Below are 21980 nucleotides of genomic sequence, written 5' to 3'. Positions count from 1 at the left end.
TCCCCTTGGAATTGCTTCTGTTATTATTTGTATTCATTTTTAAACCTTGACAACCATGTGAACATAGTACAGGTGGTTTTTTTAAGAGAGTGATCTATAAAGTAAAGTTCTTTGTGCTGTATTGCAGAAGGAGAAATACTTACACTACAAAAGTAAAGCTACTTTAATCTCATTAAACATGCTTTGGAGCCAGATGTGAGGTAACTTTTTTGAAGAGTTAATTTACAGATATTTGGTCATTCTCATTTTAGATAGAAAAGCACGTTGATTATTATCTGGATCTGATTAGACTCCTGATTCCACTACTTGCTAGCTGTGGGGCCTTGGCAATTTCTTTAGCTTCCTCTGAAATGAACATGGTAGCAATTCCCACGTTTAGGGATGTTGTGTGGATTAAGTAGAGAATGCAGAGAATGCAGAAAAAGCTCAAAGCTTTCATGCCTGGTACATAATATATGCCCACTAAGTCTTAGTTATGCTGTTGGTTCCACTCCTGCTACCATTCCAGAGGCTGCAGCAGTGTTCTGTGTTGTGTGGTGTTTGATCCTGTCTTCTTATGGTTTGTCTAGAGTGGAAGTTTTGGGGTAGGTGGCACTCATAAAACAGAAATGCAACAGTTGAGGGAGGAATCTGGGATGTGGTTTATTTAAGATTTTTTAAATGTGCTTGCTTGGTTGGGTTTTTAAAAAATTATTTTTAAATTATTATTATTATTTTTAATTAGAGACAGGGTTCTCCCTATGTTGACCAGGCTGGTTGTTGAACTCCTGGGCTCCAGCAGTCTTTCGACCTCAGCCTCCCAGTGTGCTATGATTACGGACATGAGCCACCACGTTTGGTCTTGGCTGGATCTTTGGTTTGTTTTTCTTACCTTATTTGGAGAACTAGAGGCGTCTTTGCTTTCCCTTTTTCTCACATAGCCTATCCCAGTGGTCTTGAATCATTCCCTGTGTAGACTGCCTAATTCTTTATTTCCCTCTGTTTATGCTGAATTTTTATAGTGAAGGTCTTAAAAAAGTGTAAAAGCTGTTTTTACCAATCTTTTTATCTTTAAATTTTATGACATAATAATTAAGCTTTATAGAAGTTATAAAGTATAATAGAACCAACGTCTACGTACCTACCATCCAGCTTTAGAAAGAAAACATAATGGGTGGATACTGTGGAACCTGCCTGTGTACACCTTCAGCCCCCACTGAAGTAGCCATTCTTTCCCATGCCATTTTCTTATACTTTTACCATATATGGTGTGTAATTCCAACCTATTTGTAGTACCATTTTACTTATTTAAACATTTTATATAAGTGTTGTCATTTTCTTTGTATTCTGCAATTTGCCTTCTTATTCACTGTTGCATTTTTCAGATTTATACCTGTTGATATTTGTAGCACTAGTTCATTAATTTTGACTACTGTGTAATGTTTCTTTGTGTGAAGATACCACAATTTATCCTTTCTCTGAGTACTCGGCATTTATGGACACACTCTCTCTCTCTACCCTGTTAGAGACAATACTGCCACAAAAGTTTTTGTACATATCTTGCTTCATGGATCTTTGTAGCTTTGGTTTTGTTGTGTTTGTGTTTATACAGAAAATGAATTCTCTGGGGACTAGTCACATTCTGTGGGCCTCAGATTTTTCATCATAAGATTGAACTAGATCTTTTCTAGCTCAAAATTGCACTTCTTATATGGTTATTTAAACTGGATAGCTTGAATTACTGGCTTTTGTTGTTTGTATTACCTCACAGGCCCATTAGTATATCTCCTCAGTAGATTATGCAGGATATGGATTTTACTCTGACATGGGATAGTTCCATTTTGAGCATTTTTGAGGACGAAAGTGTATGTAGTATTAGAAACTATCATTAAGCAGGACACAAGACACTAAACCTTCCTTCTCCCCAAGTTTGTTTATCTTTCCTGGAATCTATAGGAATTACAACTGCTATTTATTTGGAATAAACATACAAATAATATATTTTAAAGTATGTTGGCTACATGTGCTGGGTCACCTTCATCTGGCATCAGCCTGGACACAGGACTCAGGCCCTCTCCTTGATTCCACAAGAGTCTGGTTACATCGAGCATTTTGCGCCCTCTTTAAACTTGACTGAGAATTTATAAGGCCACAGGCTTACAGCATTCTATTTTTCTTTTTTCCTTCTTTTTTGCTTCGTACATAAATGAAAATGTAATATAAAATTATAAATAGGGAAAGTACTATCATGAAGAAAAAGGTACTAGGGAACCTGAAACAAGAGATTAAAACTGACTGAAAGGATCTAGAAAGGAGTCTTGGAGGAAGGCAAATTTAAGGTGGTCCTTTGGGGCTGAAGTCCTTAAAGGTGTATGACAATTAGACATGCTTGTAGGGAAGGAGGAGGAATGGAGATGCTTTCCAGGCAGAGGAAAGATATACGAGGGGAAAAAGTATAAGACAGTGACATATTCAGGGAACAACAAGAGAAGTGGCTCAGACCTTTCTGGGAGAAAGTCTGCCGTATTATCCCCCTTCTACCCTAACTTAGGCAGTGTTAAAACATGGCTGCATATTCTTTGACACTCTCCTGTTGAAAAGTTGTGTCGACGCCCCCTCCTCTTGAATCTGGACAAGCTCATGACTGCCTCAGTCAATAGAATATGGCCAAAGAGACCCTGGCTTACAAGGGTCAGCTGCAAAAGGCCATGTGACTTCTGCTTTGTTTACTGGAACACTTGCTCTTGGAGCTTGGAGCCACCATTTAAGAAGTCCAGACAGCTGGAGGCCATCATGCTATAGAGGCATGTGTATAGATGATCTGGCTGACATTCCCAGCTGAACCCAACTTTCTAGCCATTCTACCAAATATGAGTGAAGTTGTCCTTCACCTGCTTTCTGACTACCAGTACCCTAGAGCAACCTTTAACATCACTACACAGAACAGCAGAAATGCTCAAGCTCTGCCCTAAGTTTTGACCCACAGAGTTGTGAGATATAATAAAAATAATCATTGTCTTGAGTTGTAAGTAGTTTGTTATATACCAATAGATAACTGGAATAAACGAACCAAAGTCAAAGTGAGGGGATTTTTCTTTAGATGCTTGCTGAAGACAATGTTAAGTCATCCAGAAACCTCTCCCTGGAATATACTACCGAATGTAATTTAGAACTTCTGCCAGGAAGACTGAGTTTGGAGAGCATTCGAGGCAGAGGAAATGACATGAACAAAGACAGCAAGGCAGGGAAGGACAGGACATATGTAAGGTAGAGAATAATTAGGTTCAGCTAGGAGTAGGGCACCTCTTGGGAACAGTGAAAGAATAGACTAAAAGAGAAGGTTAAGGACATGCTATGAAGGGCCTTGACTGTGAGACTGAAAAAAATAACATAGTGCCACTGAAGATTTTTTGAAAAGTTGTACTAGCAAAACACTACTTTTGGGATTTTTTTCAAATGCTTGTAGGATGGACTGAAGTATGAAGAAATTAGGGGATCAGTTTGGAAGCTATTGCAAGATATTATGTGAATCTCATTTATGGTAGCTGCAGCCAGAATGAAAGCTTGAAAATAGATGGAAATACTGTGGGCAAGGCCACCACTGACCTACTTAGTACATTTTGTGAATTAAAAAAAGGTCCCCCTAGCTGGGCACGGTAGCCTACGCCTGTAATCCTAGCACTTTGGGAGGCCAAGGTGAGTGGATTGCTTGAGCCCAGGAATTCAAGTCCAGCTCAGGCAACATGGTGAAACCCTGTCTCAACAACAACAACAAAAAAATGAGCCAATATGGTGGTATGTGCCTGTGGTCCCAGCTACTCGGGAGGCTGATTTGGGAGACTCACCAGAGCCCAGGAGGTCAAGGATACAGTGAGCTGTGATCTTGTCACTGTACTCCATCCTGGGTGATAAAAGTGAGCCCTAACTCAAAAAAAAAAATAAATAAATAAACAAAAAAGTGCCACTTCTTGAAGACATTTTACTTCCATCTGTTAGAAAATTGTTGTAATGTTTATTAGAATAAGACACTTGACTGCCCTCTGCTGGAAAATTATTAAAGATATGTCTTTGGTTTGAATGCTCCTCCCCTTTTCACATCCTTGTGCAGTACACAACCTGTGTTACCATGCCTGTGACCCTAATTTTGTGGGTGCGAGTGATAGGACTTGGTATTGGATCACATTTGTCGTTAGAAGGAAAGGAAGAAACCTCTGGTCTGGATGGTAGGAAGGTTAGTAACGACATTAATAGAATTAGAACTTATTCTTGGGGCATAGATTTATAAGGCAGAATCATTCTTTACATGGAAAGACACTCATTTTCTTATTTATTGATCCCATTGTTTGCATTTACTCAGTAAGAATTTTGATACCGTTTCTTCTAGATCTCAGCTTTCCCCCCTTGTGACATCTGAGAATGTTGACCAGTTCCTCTTTTGTATTCCATACACCTCTCTCTTCTGTATCTTTTCCTTCTATTCTGTATGTTGCTTCTTATCAATCTCCTTTGCTGGCCCTTTTCCCTCAGGTTTCCATTCTTGTGCTTTTTTATACAGTGGGTGCTCAATAAATGTTTGTTGAATTGAATTGCATTGCTTTTGAAAGATCACTTGCAGGTTTTTCAGGAGACAGATTCATAGGCAGTTAGGGACTAAGGGAGTGCCAGAATTCAGAAAGTAGGAACCTATCCTAAATACAGTTCCTTGTTTTGGGATGTATTTTTTACACAATAGGTCAGTCTTCCTTGGGGAATATCTGTACTGTTGATCCGTTCATCATTGTTCAGCAGTGACAACACCAGGAGAACAAATTATTTACATTGGCTGTGTCATATGGGTGTGTCTAATTCGGAGAACTTTCAAACAAAATAATGAAGCTTCCCCAGCTTCTAACTTGGGAAGTATGAAAAGTTACTTAAAAAAAAAAATCTTGACTCTTATTTAAGCACATCAGTGACTGATGAAGTCACAATGTATTTTAGTATTTTCATTTGAGGTTTCTTGCTAACATTCTTACCACTGCTACCACTAACCCCACCCCATGTGTGTAAGTTACTTTTCCTTTCATTTTTCATGGGTCTTGTGTGTTAAGGCAAACTCAAGAACTTTGCTCTTCTGATAACTTAACATTGATTGTGTGGCTGCTTTGTGCAAATTGCTGTGGGATGCCTCATGGAAATTACAAAGGTTTCCTTTGCTTCTGCCCTTCAGGAGAGACTTGCTTAGTGGGAGAAGTAGATGCATATGCAACTGCTCCAGGGCAGGCAATGACAAGGGTCATAACATAGTGCAGACAGAGACAGGATTCCCTTAGAGCGATGTAAACATCACTGGAAGACTGAGCCACATATATGGACTTGCCATATTTCTTTCCTAAATTGCATACTTAACTCTTCACTTTCCTGGGTTGGATTAGAATTTGTTTTCATCGAAGGCTTCATGAGTCAAAAGCACATTATATATATTTAAGATTTAATGGATTTAATTTGAAATGCATTGAATAACATTAATTTTAGCAGATTTGATTTTTTTAAACGCTTTTAAGCTAGCACTCTCAAAATAGAGAAAATCAGAGTGATATTAAATAAACAATGATATAAAACAGGAGTTTTATGTTGATGTAAACCTAGTATTTAGGAAATAAATATCCTGAAATTCCCTAGCCAAGTTATATTTTTAAATGTTTTGAGCACAGGAAACAAGTTATAAACAGCCTAGTAGGGAAAAATGTATATTACTATCATAAACATAGGTAGTATTTAAAATATTAAATATGGATCATTGATATTTAATTGAAGTGCTTTTTATTTAATTAAAGCCAATGACATTTTAAAATTATTTCTTTGTTTATTAATTTTTCTTCAATTAAATTTTAGCCTGTATTTTAGATACAAGGGGTACATGTGCAAGTTCGTGATATGGGACTATTGCATAATGCTGAGGTTTGAGGTGTGGATCCCATCACCTGGGTAGTGAGCATAGTACTCAATAGATGGTTCTTCAGCCCACATTCTTCTCCCTTCCCCACCCCCAGTAGACCACAGTGTCTGTCATTCCTGTATTTATGTCCCTGTGTGCTCAATGTTTAACTCTCATTTATAAATGAGAACATGCAAAGCCAATGACATTTTTACAGTCATTGGAGTCACAAAGACATTTGAATTTTAAAAATTTAAATGTATTTAAGATTGAAATTTAGGCCAGGAGTGGTGGCTCATGCCTGCAATCCCAGCACTTTGGGACGCCGAGGCTGGCAGATCACCTGAGGTCAGGAGTTCGAGACCAGCCTGACCAACATGGAGAAACCCCGTCTCAACTAAAACTGCAAAATTAGTTACAAAATTAGTAGAGTGATTTATGTAATAAGTAAACAGTTCAGGTTTACTTGACTTAATAGCATGATGATTTACAGCTTTTACTTAGATTCATTCTAAGATGAAATAATATAGCCTCTAAGAAGATATATTATCTGGTTTTCCTTTGCATTTTCATTAAAAATCTAAAATTAGGCCGGGTGCGGTGGCTCAAGCCTGTAATCCCAGCACTTTGGGAGGCTGAGACGGGTGGATCACGAGGTCAGGAGATCGAGACCATCCTGGCTAACACGGTGAAACCCCGTCTCTACTAAAAATACAAAAAAAATTAGCCGGGCGAGGTGGCGGGCGCCTGTAATCCCAGCTACTCGGGAGGCTGAGGCAGGAGAATGGCGTGAATCTGGGAGGCAGAGCTTGCAGTGAGCTGAGATCCGGCCACTGCACTCCAGCCTGGGCAACAGAGCGAGACTCCGTCTCAAAAAAAAAAAACAAAAACAAAAACAAAAAAATCTAAAATTAGAAACGAAGTATGTCAACTAGTTTTAGAAATAATAGTAAATTGGGAAGCATTTCAAATAGCAATAGAAAAGAAGATACCAAAAAGTTTTAGAAATGTCATAGGAAATAGTGAGATTCCGCCTAAGAAAATACGAACTAATACATATAAGAACAAATAATCTGAAACAGATATTTAATGAGAGACAATGCTTAGCAGTAATGAAAGGGAGTCAGGTGCTATCAGACAGCAAAGCAGATTTGAGGTTACAGTGTGATATGGCAGTCACAAAGAGCCGTTGCCATTTCGGGGGGGTCATCTTGCAAGCTCATTACAATAAAGCAGGGAAGCAGAAATCTCTTACAAGTTGTCAGTATTTAAGACCACATTTGTCTTATATCAACTTAAGAATGTCCACACCCATAGCTATCAATATATTGAGTGCTGAAAAAATAGAAGCTGCAGTTCTTAGAACAGGGGAGAATTTAATGTAATAAAAATAATTTTTAAAAATAAAATTGCTTTGGTTAGGTAGTAAAGCAATATGAAGTTATACAGTGGATATAAGCAACTTGTTGGAAGACAAATTTGTTTAGATGAAGCTGAGACTATGGAAGGTGAGAGTAGTGTGAACTCATTCATAGGCAGTTCTCAATACCTAGGCCAATTAAGCAGATAGTGAAATCGCATCTTAAGGCATTGATGGGAGCTGGATCACTTGAGGTAAGTTTGGATTGTATGAGGAACTCCATTAGGTAACAGTGCCAGAATTGATTGGAAGCAGTGTGTTTTAAGAATGAGATCATATTTTTAATGTTGTCTATACTGATCTGATTACTCTGCCTCTTGTTTACAATATGTGATTCAGTGTATATACTCAAGAACTATTCTGATGTCTTTGCCAGGGTACCCTGCCCTTTCTCCAAGCACCCTTTTTGATCTTGGCTTCTAGAATTTCTTTGACTGCTTTACCTCTGATCTCCAAAACTGGCCTGCTGTTTTCTTTTGAAAGCACTTCCTTCCCTGTATATACCTGCTGTATCTTAGCTCTGATCGTGTTTGTACTTCAGCTGTCACTGCGTACTACTGGTGACGCCTCTGCTCTAATTCTTAATATCATTCTTTTTCTTTTTTAAAGGACTTAGAAAATCAGGTATTGTCTTAAGTTGTCTTTCAGTGTTCACACACTTAAATTATTGAAGTCCTGTTTTTAGTCTTCCCTTCCCAAATCTGACAAATATATAGCTTTCTACTTATGCCAGTGAGGACAACATCTCACTGATCAAAAATCTCAAGTTCCCTCACCCATATCTCATCAGTTCACTCTATATATCTGTCTCTTCTGTGTCTGTCCTTTTTCTTCCAGTAGCCAAATGTTTAACCTGGTCTTGAGCTGTGTCTCTCAAAATACTCCTTTTGCTTCAAGTGCAGTACTACAGTGTTTAAAAATAATAATATTTAATCAATCATACCATTGTTTCAGAAGCTATTGATGACTTATAAAAAGTTCTAATTCTGATTAAATTTTGATTTTTGGCTACTCTCTTATTTAAAATCTTATGAAAAGTAAATTTATCATATTAAACAAATTTAGTAATTTTGGTAGCTTAGTATTAAAATCCTAAAATTTACTTTTTAAAATTGAAACTGTTTAGGTCATTGACTTTGTTTACTTTTACTGACCCATTCATTTCTTGACTTTTGTCTCTGTGTCAGGGATTGAGGTAGGCCTGCCCTGAGGATTGTGAATGAGGTGTGGTCTTTGGCCTTACGAAGCTCACATTCTTGTTATGAGCAATACTTTTGTTGATTGAGAAATCATTAATATGTTTAGTCAATATTTGTTGAGCTTCAAACTCTCTGTTAGGTACTGGGGATACAGTATGCTAACCAAGAGGGGAAACTGGGATCTACAGGCTTATTTAGTAAGCATATATCCATCTGGTTTTATAAATAGAATGTTCTACTCAAACTTTTAGGAATAATTATTTCCCTCTATTTAGTATCTGGGTTTTTTTTTTTTTTTTTTGAATATTTATTAATTGCCTAGCCAACTAAGTAGTCCTTTTATATACAACAAATGGTAGAGCAGTTCTCCTCAGTTACATATCATTGTAATAGTGGAATAAGAATTGTAATCAGAATTAGCCTTCTGGCCATTTGTTTGGGATAGATCTTCTGTTAGAATCCAAATATGGCAGATAGGATCCAACTGTAGCAGTTTTCTTCTTTTAATGTAACAGTGATTGTGCTAAAACATAAGATTATAATAGAGCAGCCTTGCCAATAGCAGCAAAATTTACTTGTCTGTTTTTCTCCCAGAGTACATGTGTAGTTAATCAATTTTTTAAAATACATTTTACTACAAGTTATTGCTTATTCCAGGCATGCCCAAAGACATGCTATTTGTTACTTCTTTCTGCAGATCCACAATTTATATTAGGAAATAAAACTTTTACTGTTTAACATTAAAGTTCATCTGATTAATAAACTGATATTGCCTCAGGTTTCAAACTCCATAGTGAATAAAATAGGTCCTTGTGTAGTTTAGAAAGAGTACACCAGCTGCAAGTCCAGAAGATACTTGCTGTTACTCACATAATAAAAGAACTTCCAAAGCCTTATAGTTTACACATTCATAACTGCTTCTTGTTGAATTTCTTCTGAAAATAATACAGGTGCTGCTTTGGTTTAAAACATACAGCCCTCTTTAGGTCATCTACAGGTTTTCCTTCTTATATTGTGAGCTGGTTAACGTTGAAGATAGCATTTCATTTAAAACCCAAACCTGTGATTGTTTAAAAAACTTACCTAGTATTCATTTTTTCATTTAAATATATATTTAATTTCCTACAAATGGGTACTTCTTTATCTAAGATTTGAACAATTCATTTTAAACCATATTATTCATTTATTTTGAAATATTAAGATCCTGCCATGTTCCAGGCACAGATCTAGATATTGATGACATATTGGTGAACTCAGGAAAAATCCTTGCCTTTATGGAAACTTACTGTCTAGTGGAATTCATATTTTGGTGGATTCTATAGGCATTCTTACCTATTCTGCCTTCATAAATCCTCTAGACAGGTATGATAGAAGCAACAGTTTCAAGTTCTGTCTTTTAAGGTTCTTTCACCCTAAAAAGATGGCATGAGTGTATTGCTTCAGAGATGGTCATTAATGTTTATTGTGAATAGTGAGCATTTCAAGAAATTACGTTCTTAAACAAAAGTAGGATTAAACAATCTGCATTGCTAAGCATGTTTGTTTTAGGTTTCAATTCCAGAGTAGTAGTAGCTGGAAAGCAGCATTTTTACAGTTTGATAAAAGGATAAACATTTTTTCAGAAGATCATCAATAGTTTAATATGGACTCTATAGTAAAGTGCCAGCTCTGGATCATAATAGCAACAATAACCATGACCACCTCACAATAGTAACAGTTAGGGGCCAGGTACTGGTTTGAAGAACCTTGTTTAAGCCTCAAAATAATTCTTTAAGGTAGATACCATTATTATAACTCTGTATTACATATAAAGAAACTGAGACTAAGCAACTTGCCCAAGATTACAAATCTAGTGAGAGGCAAGGCTAAGATGAGATCGCAAGCAAGCTGGCTCTTCACTCTGTTTTCTACTGCCTCCCATCCTTAAATACTGTATATGCTTTCTTGCTTCTTCATTCTAGGAATTAGCTATCTTTCAGATATGTAAATATTAATTTGTGTAGCACACGTCATACTCTGAACGTGAACATGAACATACTGGTTTTTCTATCATGACTTTATTTTCTTATTCATGACTTTCCTATCTTAGAAAGGCTTCTTTTTAAAATGTCCAGCCCGTAGTAACCTGGAAATTTATTTGTTTTGGTTCTTGTGTTTGCTTACTTTTTAATTAATTAGTATTATTATTTGTTTTTGTATGCCCAATACCCTGGCAGATTTATCAAATTTAAAATGAAAATTTAGTCAAACTCATTGCCTAAAAATTTTATTTTTCTGTACCTGTGGGAAAAAAATGGAAACAGAAAAGGAGCCTTCATTTTCTTTTTATTTATTTATTTTTTTTTTTTGAGACGGAGTCTCGCTCTGTCGCCCAGGCTGGAGTGCAGTGGCTCGATCTCCACTCACTGCAAGCTCCGCCTCCCGGGTTCACGCCATTCTCCTGCCTCAGACTCCCGTGTAGCTGGGACTACAGGCGCCCGCCACCGCGCCCGGCTAATTTTTGTATTTTTAGTAGAGACGGCGTTTCACTGTGTTAGTCAGGATGGTCTCGATCTCCTGACCTCGTGATCCGCCCGTCTCGGCCTCCCAAAGTGCTGGGATTACAGGCGTGAGCCACCACGCCCGGCCTCATTTTCTCGTAAAAAGAGAACAAGGATTATTTTGCCAAACTTGTGTTTTGAGAGGGATTTCCTCATTTCTTAACTGCAGTCTAACAGAAGGATATTTGGGCTTATTTATCCCCCTTCGGACTTCTTACTGGAGCAAGTTTTTCTGCCATTCTGAACTCCACACACTGTTCTCTTACATGTCTGGACTCTTTGCTTCCTGGGACCATGTTCCTGAATCACTTTCCTCTTCTGCCTGTGCATTTCTGCTCATCCTCCGAGATTAAACTGCTATCAGCTTCTCTGAGGAGGCCTGAAAACTTCTCCTGCTCTGGAGGAATTGCTGCCTTCAATGTCCTGCTTCATTTTATTTGCTCATTTGTTTATCAGTTAAACTCCTTGAGGACAAGTGTTACTTTTTTTTCCTCCTCCTTCTTTCACTGCTGAATCCTCAGCACTGAAAGTAGTGCCTGGTGTATATTAGGTATTTCGTATTCGTTGAATAAATAAATGAATGCATAGTGTATTATAGCACTTTACTATATTATATGTAATAATTTTGTACTTTTTCTTCTTCTCCAGCCAGTAAACTTCTTATGTTATTCATCTTTGTATGTTTTCCAGTGACTATAACATATTAGTTAAGTCAGTAACTGTTTACTGAATTAATGAGTGAGCAACTAATTAATACCTTTAGATCTCTGTGGTATTGGATGGAGATGATTAAAAGGAGGGGGCTAGAATGAGTAGTGACTAAAAGGACCAGTGCATTGTGAATTTCTGAACTCTGATTCAAGAAAGGAGGAGCAGAAACACCAAGACCAGATGTCCCTTTTCATTCATCTGTCCAGAAATTTAGCTTTTGTTTGGCTGCAATTTGCACATTTTGGCATACCAGTCAAGCTGAGCTCCAGATACTCATTTGTCTTTTAGGGTAACATGGTAAGGGAAATAGTTGTAGAGATAGGAACTCTCAGTGAAAACTTAATCAATCTGCTCCTGTCAATTAGGGAGACTAAGTAGCTTTAACTTCCATAAAAATCTCAAAAATAATTGCTCTTTAATGTTCATTTTTTTTAAGTTTTAGAGAACTTTAGAGGATTATATTTTGAATTTAGATTGAATTAGGGAAACAAGGACCTGAGGAATGATATACAAGTTTATTAAACATGATAGGGTAGAGGGGATACTTGATGATACCCATTATTCCCTTTTCTTCATGTGCCTTAGAGAGCCTCCCTCAGTGACAGGATGGGTTTTTGCGACATACCATATGACTCCTTCCCCAGTGAAATGCTTGTTGAGTACTTGCTGTGCACCCAGCTTAGTGGTTTGGTGGGCTGCTCACCCAGGCCAATCAAATTTATTTTGGAATGGTTTTTTTTGCAGTGAAGGAAGACAGAGGAAAGGAGAGGGGAGAAGGGAGAAGTGCATTTATGTAGAGGAAGCAGCATGTCCTATGACAGAGTCCTGATAGTGTGGCATGTTCTGGAAATGGTACAGTATGTTCATTATGGTTGGAACACACATTCCAGGAGAGGAACAGGGACTAAATTGCACTGGCCTTGAGGAAACTGAGCTAAATGGATAAAAGTAGGCGTTGAGAGCTGTTGGTGATTTATAGCCCATCAGCACCATAATCACACTCTTCCCGCTTCTCCTGCTCACCACCTTTGCAACCAACTTTCCTCTTACTGTGCTGATTGTCTCTGGTACAGATTTATGATTTCCAGCCTCAGCTCAGTGCTCAGGATGACTTTTCTTTCCCTGTTTTTTATTTTTTCAAACTTATTTCTAATCAGCTGCTTTCTTCATTATTAGTAGTGACTGTTCCAAACTGGAACTGCTTTTCTCAGGCACTCAGCCCTACTTATGCCCTCATTTTAAAGTAATAATCAACCTCCCTTCTCATGTTTCTAAGGAAATAGATAATATCTGGCACATACTCCCTCAGCTTGCCTCCCCTACACATTCAAAGTTACCTTCATCACATTCATCCTTACAGTCTTCCTTTCTCCCCCAGAGGAAAGTGTATCTATCAAGCCATCCCCTCTCTCCAGGGCTCTGGAGCCTGCCTAGCTTGCCTGATGCTCTGGGATCTTGCTCTGTTTATCATTGACTCTCATTCCTTTCTTACCACAGTCCCTTTCCTCCCAGCTTATAAACATTTCTCAATCCCCCTTGGCCTAAAAACACCACTCTTCTCAAGATACTGCCTGCTTCCCCTTATTAAAGCAAGAGAGGTAGGTGGTCTGAGTATGTAGGAACATGACTCCGGCTGTGATGTTGAGGGGTGAGTCAAGGAAGGCAGAAATTAGAGAGAAAAGACCAGTTAGGAGGGTGTTGAATTAAGGTGATGGTGAGGGAGAGGAGACAAGTTTGAGAGGCATCTAGGAGGGAGGATTGATTAGAATTTGACATTCAGTGATTATCAGAGTTGAAGGAATGATGATTCCTGTGAATTGAGAGAGTAAATACAGAATGAGGAGCAGTTTATATGGAGACGATCATGAGTTCATTTCTGGAAGTGTTCAGGTGAACTGCTCTTGGACATCCAGTTGGAGAAATCAGGTAAGCAGTTGAAAGTATGGGGCGTATGATGTATAACTTAAGAAAAATATTTGTTATTTAGAAATGGCTTTGGTAATGAAAGATGTCTTGGTGTATCTTGAGTTAGTCTTGGATAAGATCCCCTAGAGATGGAGTGAGAAGAGAGTAACCCTAGAGAGTAACACAGGTGGAGGAAGAGGACCCTGTAAAGGAGCCTGAGAACAAATGACAGAAAGAAAGAAAGCAAATACTAGGTAAATTTTTGTTAGATGGAGGTTTTTCGTTTTTTTTTTTTTTTTTTTTTTCCTTGGAACTCTTTGAGGACAAGGATAATTGTATTGACAGCTTCTAGCAAAATCAGACTAAGTTGTATATACCCAATAAGTATCTATTACAATGCATTATTGACAGAGCTCAATTAAAATAAAGTCTCATCATTTGCTGAGAACTTCCTTTGCCTGAAATCACATATAGCTAGGGTTTTTGGAAGGAATGAGGTTGTAAGTGAGACAGTTTGGAAACGTAAAATATCAATATATTGGAGCTATATGGAAAGGCTGATGGTTAGAGGGTGCCATCACTGCGGCAGCCACAGGAGGTTATTTTCAGTATAAACCTCTTTGCTGATTTAGGTGATTTTGATGGCTGTCAGGTGTGAGAGAATAATCATTGGCTGCTAGCAGTTTTGCCACTGAAGTTGGGGGTTCACAGATATGAACATTTTCTTGTATTTTAAATCTCCATAATGTTTTCTCACATTTGAGTTCCATTGCAACCCTGCAGTCATGAGTCAGAATTAAAAGCTGATCTAAACTAGATTATATTCTTATGTTTCCATAAACAATCTTCTTGAGGGCAGGGGTAGAAATTATAGCAATCAAATAATTCATCCAAAGCCACTAAGGGCGTGGTTTGGCCTCACATTAGCTGTGGCCCACTTAGGGTCTCCATGGGTGGTTGTGAGAGTGGAGGGGCTGGTGCCTCAGGAGCTGTGCAAGATTACCCATAGGAGGTGTGCAAAGTCTTAAAACTTCTATTTATAAACAATTGTATCCTATTCTTAAGAGCTATTTTTGTATATGTTTAAAAAATGTGCATTAGATATTAGTATAGTGCTCCATGCTTGTAAGTATATATATATGTGTGTGTATATATATATGATTTATATAAATATGGCAGAAGCATGCGCTAACATTTTGAAATTGACAAGTGTGTGTTTGATTAAAAAAAATTACTTTGGAGACCTAAAGATTAAATTGTAATTACTGTTTGAGCATTGTAAATTGAGAAGTTTCTCAACAAACTTGTGTCAATCATTTTAGCTACTATTAGATTTCCAATAATAGCTAAATGTTAGTGTTTTAGTTGCAAAATGCAGATGTGTTTCTTGACCTTAATTCCTTTCTGCGGATTTTAATGGAGAGCCTTAAAACACAAGTTAAAAACCATTTGTTGTACTTTTTGTGAATATTCTGAAGTTTTCTCATGAACTACCTAATGCCTCTCCACATACGGTATGTTCTTTGCAGTCATTCTTTAGTCACAGGCAGTTTAAGCTGTTAAATAGTATCTTGCTTTGAAAGGTAGGCTGATGGCATTTCTATCTTCTGGTACATCTGGTAAGTTAATATATACAGTCTGTGAGTATCCTGCAGGGACCTGTTTTTACATGCATACAGGGATGTTTATGTAGAAATCAAAGGCCATGAATCAGAAGAACACAACTCTTGTTTCCAGTGTACTGGAGGCTTAAAAAAATTGGCTTTGAAAAATTGAAAGTAGTGTGGTTTGTTTTTATTGTGGAACCTATCAGGAAGAACAATTTACAGTCATTGCCATTCTTCACAGCTGAATGGAGTAGAGGTGCCTGCCTCGTGAAATGGAGCAGCTGCACCCGTTTTCTCTGGGCTCACAAAAACATTTGCTTTTTAATCGAGAACTTTAGATGGTAGGGTACAGTTTGTTTTCATGATGGAAGTGGTCAGTTGTGCCTTACCAGACAGCTGTAGTGTAATTAAGAAAAACTGTGTGAAAGTGGATTAGATATAACACAAGAAGCCTTTTTATTTTTTTTTAAAGAGGGGTTTCACCTTAAATTTATTCATTTTTTTTTCTTTAATGATTCAAAGGAGAAATATTGCTATCATTCTGGTCCACAAGATTTTTGCTACTTCACGATATCATTTAGCTCTAGGAAACATGAGATGCTCTGCTATAGAATAATTGCTTGTTTTTGTAACAAGTGCAAACTAAAAAGTACAGGTTTTAAAGATGATTTAGTTTGTGAGAGTTCTGCCTTCAAAACAAAGCTTAAAATAAAGAATTGCACAGTTGTATTTACGTTAACCTTAATGCATTTAAAAAAGTGATCTACTTTTATAATAAAGTTGTGAGGCTGCTTTTTAGACCTGCTTTGTACACAAAGCAGTGTGTACAAACATTAGGGGAACTTTGCAACATTAGGGGAACTTTCAAACTGTTGGTATTAGTTTTTTAAGACCAGAAACCATGAGAGGAGAAAATTATACTTTTCTTGATAAATTTTAAAATGAGTTAGTCAAATAATAATGAAATAAGCTGGTGAAGTGTTGATGTAGCTAAATGTGCAACATTAGGCTGTCAATTGACTTTGAAAAGCATACACTTATTTTATGCAGCAGACTTTGAAATAAGAATAGAAATGCCTTAATTTGCATCACAGCCTACAGTAGCAAAATAACTGTTTCAAGGTCAGAGGGAGCTTAATTTCTAAAAAAAAAACCCCACAATAACAAAACCAAACAAAAACCTATTGTGTTCACAAATACCCAAGATTTATTTGTACTAGACACTTAACCTTTATAACTTTTTATACAGATTGCCCAACACATTAGAAACCAAAATTTTCATCCTAAGCAAAGTAAAGGTGCCAGTTTCAGGTTTGCTTTAAAACATTATTGTATACTGATTTTCTGGAGGAGACTCTCAGGCTTTGTCTCAGTTAGGGGAATTTGGAAGGCTGGTTGAAGGGAGGAGGTGAGTGAGGAGTTATAGCCCAAATGCTCTTACCATTTCCAGCTTTGCAGCCCTGCCCTAGGAGATATTATAAGGAGGACGAGTCTATATTAGATTGGTTGTTTTAGAGAAGAACCCTGGCTGCTGTTTCTCTCTGGCTCACTGATGGCTGCTCTCTACTGATTTATTTTGTCTTTCCTCACCACAGACCCTAAGAAAACACTGAGAATCAGGCCATCCATTCTAACTGGCAAACCATGGCTGTAGCTTGATAGTTGGTGCTTTTTCTGTTTGCAAACTGAGTCCTCAGGCACACCAAACTCTTCTTGCCCTTTCTCTGAGCAGCTTCTCAGGCTTAGATGCTACTCTGACTTCTCCACAGACTTCTGCTTCTGTAGAACATGAGCAAAGCTGTTTAGGAAGGAATGGAGCAGAGTGTGGGGTGGATTAGAAAGGTAGAATAACAATTAAGAAACTGAGGCAGTTTTTAAGGTCAGAACAATAATGAAGCGCAATGGGCCGGGCGCGGTGGCTCAAGCCGGTAATCCCAGCACTTTGGGAGGCCGAGACGGGCGGATCACGAGGTTAGGAGATCGAGACCATCCTGGCTAACACAGTGAAACCCCGTCTCTACTAAAAAATACAAAAAACTAGCCGAGCGAGGTGGCGGGTGCCTGTAGTCCCAGCTACTCGGGAGGCTGAGGCAGGAGAACGGCGTAAACCCAGGAGGCGGAGCTTGCAGTGAGCTGAGATCCGGCCACTGCACTCCAGCCTGGGCGACAGAGCGAGACTCCGTCTCAAAAAAAAAAAAAAAAAAAAAAAAAAAAGAGCAATGAAGGTAGATAGCAGCAGGATGCAGCAAGGGAATTATGGGACATGCTAATTACTAGAATCAGAACAAAAAAATCTGGTTTCAAGTTCCAGCTAGCCTAGCATTGTGGGAAAGCCATTCGCTCACCTTCTGTTTCTTCATGTATAGAGTGGAATCTCTTCTACGTACCAAACAGGTTGTAAGTCTCAAAAATGGAAGAGAGAGAGCTTGAGAATGTAAAAGTGTTGTGAGGTAGTAAAGTATAGTTATGGAACTGTTTGACCCATTTATGTCCTTTTTCTGGGAACTCTTGACAACCAAGGAAAGGGAATACAACCAAGGAAAGGGAATATTAAATTTTACAAGCATAGATTCTTTGTGAGTGCTCTTAAAGCCGTTTGATAATCCCATTACTTATATCTGTTTGATTCCCAACCCACCACTTTCTCATAACACCAGTTTCAACTCCTGTCCTCCTTCTCAAGCCCCAGGCCCAGTTCCTTCTATTTTAGTCTCAATAGATAAGCTCCTCCCCAATGTTGTGAGGAAGGTTGAGCAAGGCCCTTGAGTTTCCCTGGCTACCATCTCAAAATGTATTTCTTCACCTAATTTCCATCTCACCTTCTGTCTCTTCCTTGCAAAGGTAACCTGTATCCTTATCACATTCTCATCCCATCTCTTCTCTAACCTTTCTTCGTCAATTATTTCATGTCTTTCTCTTGTTCTTTTAATCTCCTCTACTGGTCCTTCCCCATAGCCAAGAAACCCTCTTTAAGTTCACTATCGTATGTGTTTCTTCCATTTCCACTGCCAAAATTTTCCAAAGCGTGATTTGAGCTCATTCCTTCTTCATCATGCATGCTTTCTTTTGATCCATTTCAGTATGGCTTCTGTCTGTTCAAATAAGCACATGAAAAGATGCTCAGCATCAGTAGTTATTGGGGAAATGTAAATTAATACTGCAATGAGATACTACTTGACATGGTTTGGCTGTGTCTCCACCCAAATCTCATCTTGAATTGTAATCCCCATAATCACATGTGTCGTGGGAGGGACCCAGTGGGAGGTAATTGGGGTAGTTTTCCCCATGCAGTTCTCATGATAGTGAGTTCTCATGAGATCTGATGGTTTTATAAGTGTCTGGCATTTTCCCTGCTGTCTTTCATTCTCTTTCCTGCCACCCTTTGAAGAGGTGCCTTCTGCCATGATTGTACATTTCAAGCCCTCCCCAGCCATGCAGAACTGTGAGTCAATTAAACCTCTATAAATTACCCAGTGTCAAGTATTTCTTCATAGCAGCGTGAGAATGGACTAATACACTACTATACCCACTAGAAAGGCTAAAATTACAAAGACTGACCATACCAAATGTTGGTGAGGATATGGAGAAATTGGAACTGCACATATTGCTGGTGGGAATATAAAATGGTACAGTCATTTTGGCAGTTTGGCTGTTTGTAAAGGAGGTAAACATATACCTACTATATGACACAGCCATTCTACTTCTAGGTATTTACTCAGGAGAAATGAAAAAATATACTATGTGATTCCATTTAGATAAAAATCTAGAAAATGCGAACCTATAGTAATGGAAAGCAAAGTGGTTGCCTGGGAATGAGTGTATAGTGTTGGAAAAATGGATTACAAAGTAATATAAGGAAACTTTTCAGGGCTGATGGATCATTATGTAGGTTGTGATGATGCCTTCACAAATATATGTAAACTCATCAAATTTGATACTTGAAAATGTGTAATTTGTTATACACTAATTATACCAAAACAAAACTATTTTAAAAAATCATAGAACTACACACTGAAAAGGGTGAGTTTTATAGTATGTAAATTATCCCTCAATAAACCTGACTTAAAAAACAAAACAAAACAAGACATATGGAACCAGGCGCAGTGGCATGCACCTGTAGTTCCAGCTATTTGAGAGGCGGAGGCAGAAGGATCAGTTGAGCCCAGGAATTCGAAAGCAGCTTGGGCAACATGACAAGACCCCATCTCTAAATAAGAAATAAAAATATGAAAATGAAATACGGGGATTGAGAGTGCAAAAAGTAATTGTTAAATGCTAATCTCAAAATATTACATACTTTATAAATCCACTTATATAGTATTCTCTAAATGACAGGTTTATACAGATAGAGAACAGATCAGTGGTAGCCAGGGTTTAGGGATAGTAACCATGGGGAAAACTAGGTGTAGGGCACACAGGAATTTTCAGTGTTGTTTTTGCAATTATATGACTAAAGAATCTGTATCACAAAAAATTTCTTTTGAAAAGGCCTTTTAGATATTATATCCTCTAATGTGAAACAAAGACAGCATGCCAAAAAACAAACTAATGTTTATAATTAAATCTATAATAATGGTTATTCTGCAAACACTTGAAACTAAATTTCATAGAGATGATTACAATTTAACATTGTGTTGTTGTAGACCGAAGGCACAGGAAGAATCATTCTCCAGTTTCTGATCACTCTATCTAAATGTTCAAAATCTTAAATTGTTTTTGACTAGATCATACATATAAATGGCTAAAAAATACATGAAAAAGTCTTCCTCCAACATCTGTCTTCGATCCACACAGTTCATCCTCCTCCAAAAGTAAACTACTACTATTAATCTCTTATGTATTCTTTCAGAGTTTCTTTATGGCTATACAAGCAAATGCAGATGTATCGTTTTGCCCTCCTCCCTGCTTTTATGCAAAAGGTAACTTACTATACCAACTAGTTTTGCACCATACTTTTTTCACATAACAATGTATCTTAAGAAATTTTCAAGATGGTATGCAGCTTTTTAATTTTTTCTTTTGACAATTGGTATTGTATTATATGGCTGTACCATACTTTCTTTACTAATCTCCTGTTTAGCCATTTAGATCATTTCCAGACTTCCACTTGTAAAAGCAATACTACAGGCTGGGCGACATGGCTCATGCCTGTAATCCCAGCACTTTGGGTGGCTGAGGCGGGCAAATCATGAGGTCAGAAGTTCAAGACCAGCCTGGCCAACGTGGTGAAACCCTATCTCTACTGAAAATACAAAAAATTAGCTGGGCGTGGTGGCAGGCGCCTGTAATCCCAGCTACTCGGGAGAATGAGATGGGAGGGAGAATGAGATGGGAGAATCGCTTGAACCTGGGAGGTGGAAGTTGCAGTGAACTGAGATTGAGCCACCGCACTCCAGCATGGGAGACATGGCAAGACTCTGTCTCAAAAAAACAAAAAACTACAGTTAATATTCTTTTTTTTTTTTTTTTTTTTTTTGAGACAGAATCTTGCTCTGTTGTCTAGGTAGTGGCGTGATCTCGGCTCACTGCAAGCCCCACCTCCCAGGTTTACGCCATTCTCCTGCCTCAGCCTCCCGAGTAGCTGGGACTACAGGCGCCCACCACCATGCTCAGCTAATTTTTTTTTTTTTTTTTGTATTTTTAGTAGAGACAGGGTTTCACCGTGTTATCCAGGATGGTCTCGAGCTCCTGACCTCATGATCCGCTTGTCTAGGCCACCCAAAGTGCTGGGGTTACAGGCATGAGCCACTGCACCTGGCCTAATATTCTTCTATTTATGTCATTTCATACATGAGCAAATATATATAAATATATAAAATTGCCAGTATTTGGCTTTTTAACCTAGAAAAAAATTTATGTTGTTCACTCTAATATCTGTAAAGGTTCACATATGTAATTCTTTGAGACAAAATATTTAGCATCCTTTTGATTTTCTGATCCACTTCCAGATACTCGTGATAATCTGTATGTTTAAAATTTATATAAGGGAGTGGGGAACCTTTATTTAAATGCTCCTATTCGATATAGTTAAGGTGGAAATACCCATGTACACAGGGCTATTTCTGGAAATCCTTTACCAGTAAATTCATTCAGTGACATATCTAACTCTAACCCTGATCTAGCTGTGTTAGGCTTCCTTGCCTACTAATGAAAGCCTTTGCTCTCTCCTTATTAAAAGACCTGAACATAAAACTCTGAGACTCTTTATCTTTCCCAAGGGGGGCATTGCAAAAAAATATCTTCTTATTTGCTATCAGTGTGACCCTCTATTAATCATCACAATTATTGCAACTTTAATATTATGACATTGTATGTCTTATGCAATATTAGATTCTCTGAAAAAGGCTTTTTGTACATATGACAAACAGGTGGAGTATGCTCTTCTACACAGTGAGCCAACTAGCCATCATCTTGGCTTCTCCAAAACTGGTTGTGTGTGTGTGTGTGTGTGTGTGTGTGTGAGAGAGAGAGAGAGCATAAATATGGCAAAATTTAACAACTGATAAATATAGGTAAAGGTGAACAGTCTAGAGTGTTCATTGTAGTATTCTTTCAAATTTTCTATAGATTTAAAGTTTTTCTTTTTTTTTTTCTTTCTTTCTTTTATTTATTTATTTTTTTGAAACAGAGTCTCGCTCTGTCACACCGGCTGGAGTGCAGTGGTACTATCTCGGCTCACTGCCAGCTCTGCCTCCTGAGTTC

The 21980-nt window shown here is 37.9% G+C and overlaps 1 protein-coding gene across 3 annotated transcripts in view; it reads left to right on the top strand.

The window, feature by feature from the left end:
• UMAD1 (UBAP1-MVB12-associated (UMA) domain containing 1) overlaps positions 1 to 21980 on the top strand; it is a 239389-nt gene that overhangs the window by 116335 nt on the left and 101074 nt on the right. The window contains exon 1 of one of the 3 annotated variants that reach the window (XM_025378615.1): positions 15197 to 15290. The exons of the other annotated variants lie outside the window; for them this stretch is intronic. Coding sequence (XP_025234400.1) covers positions 15263 to 15290 — 28 coding nt within the window. The 5' untranslated portion in view covers positions 15197 to 15262. Of the gene's footprint in view, positions 1 to 15196; positions 15291 to 21980 lie in introns of those variants that run through there. 3 annotated transcript variants of the gene reach the window in all.

Source organism: Theropithecus gelada, chromosome 3 (genome assembly GCF_003255815.1).
Source record: "Theropithecus gelada isolate Dixy chromosome 3, Tgel_1.0, whole genome shotgun sequence".
Classification (NCBI taxonomy): domain Eukaryota; kingdom Metazoa; phylum Chordata; class Mammalia; order Primates; family Cercopithecidae; genus Theropithecus; species Theropithecus gelada.
This window is presented reverse-complemented; position numbering and strand designations above follow the sequence as displayed.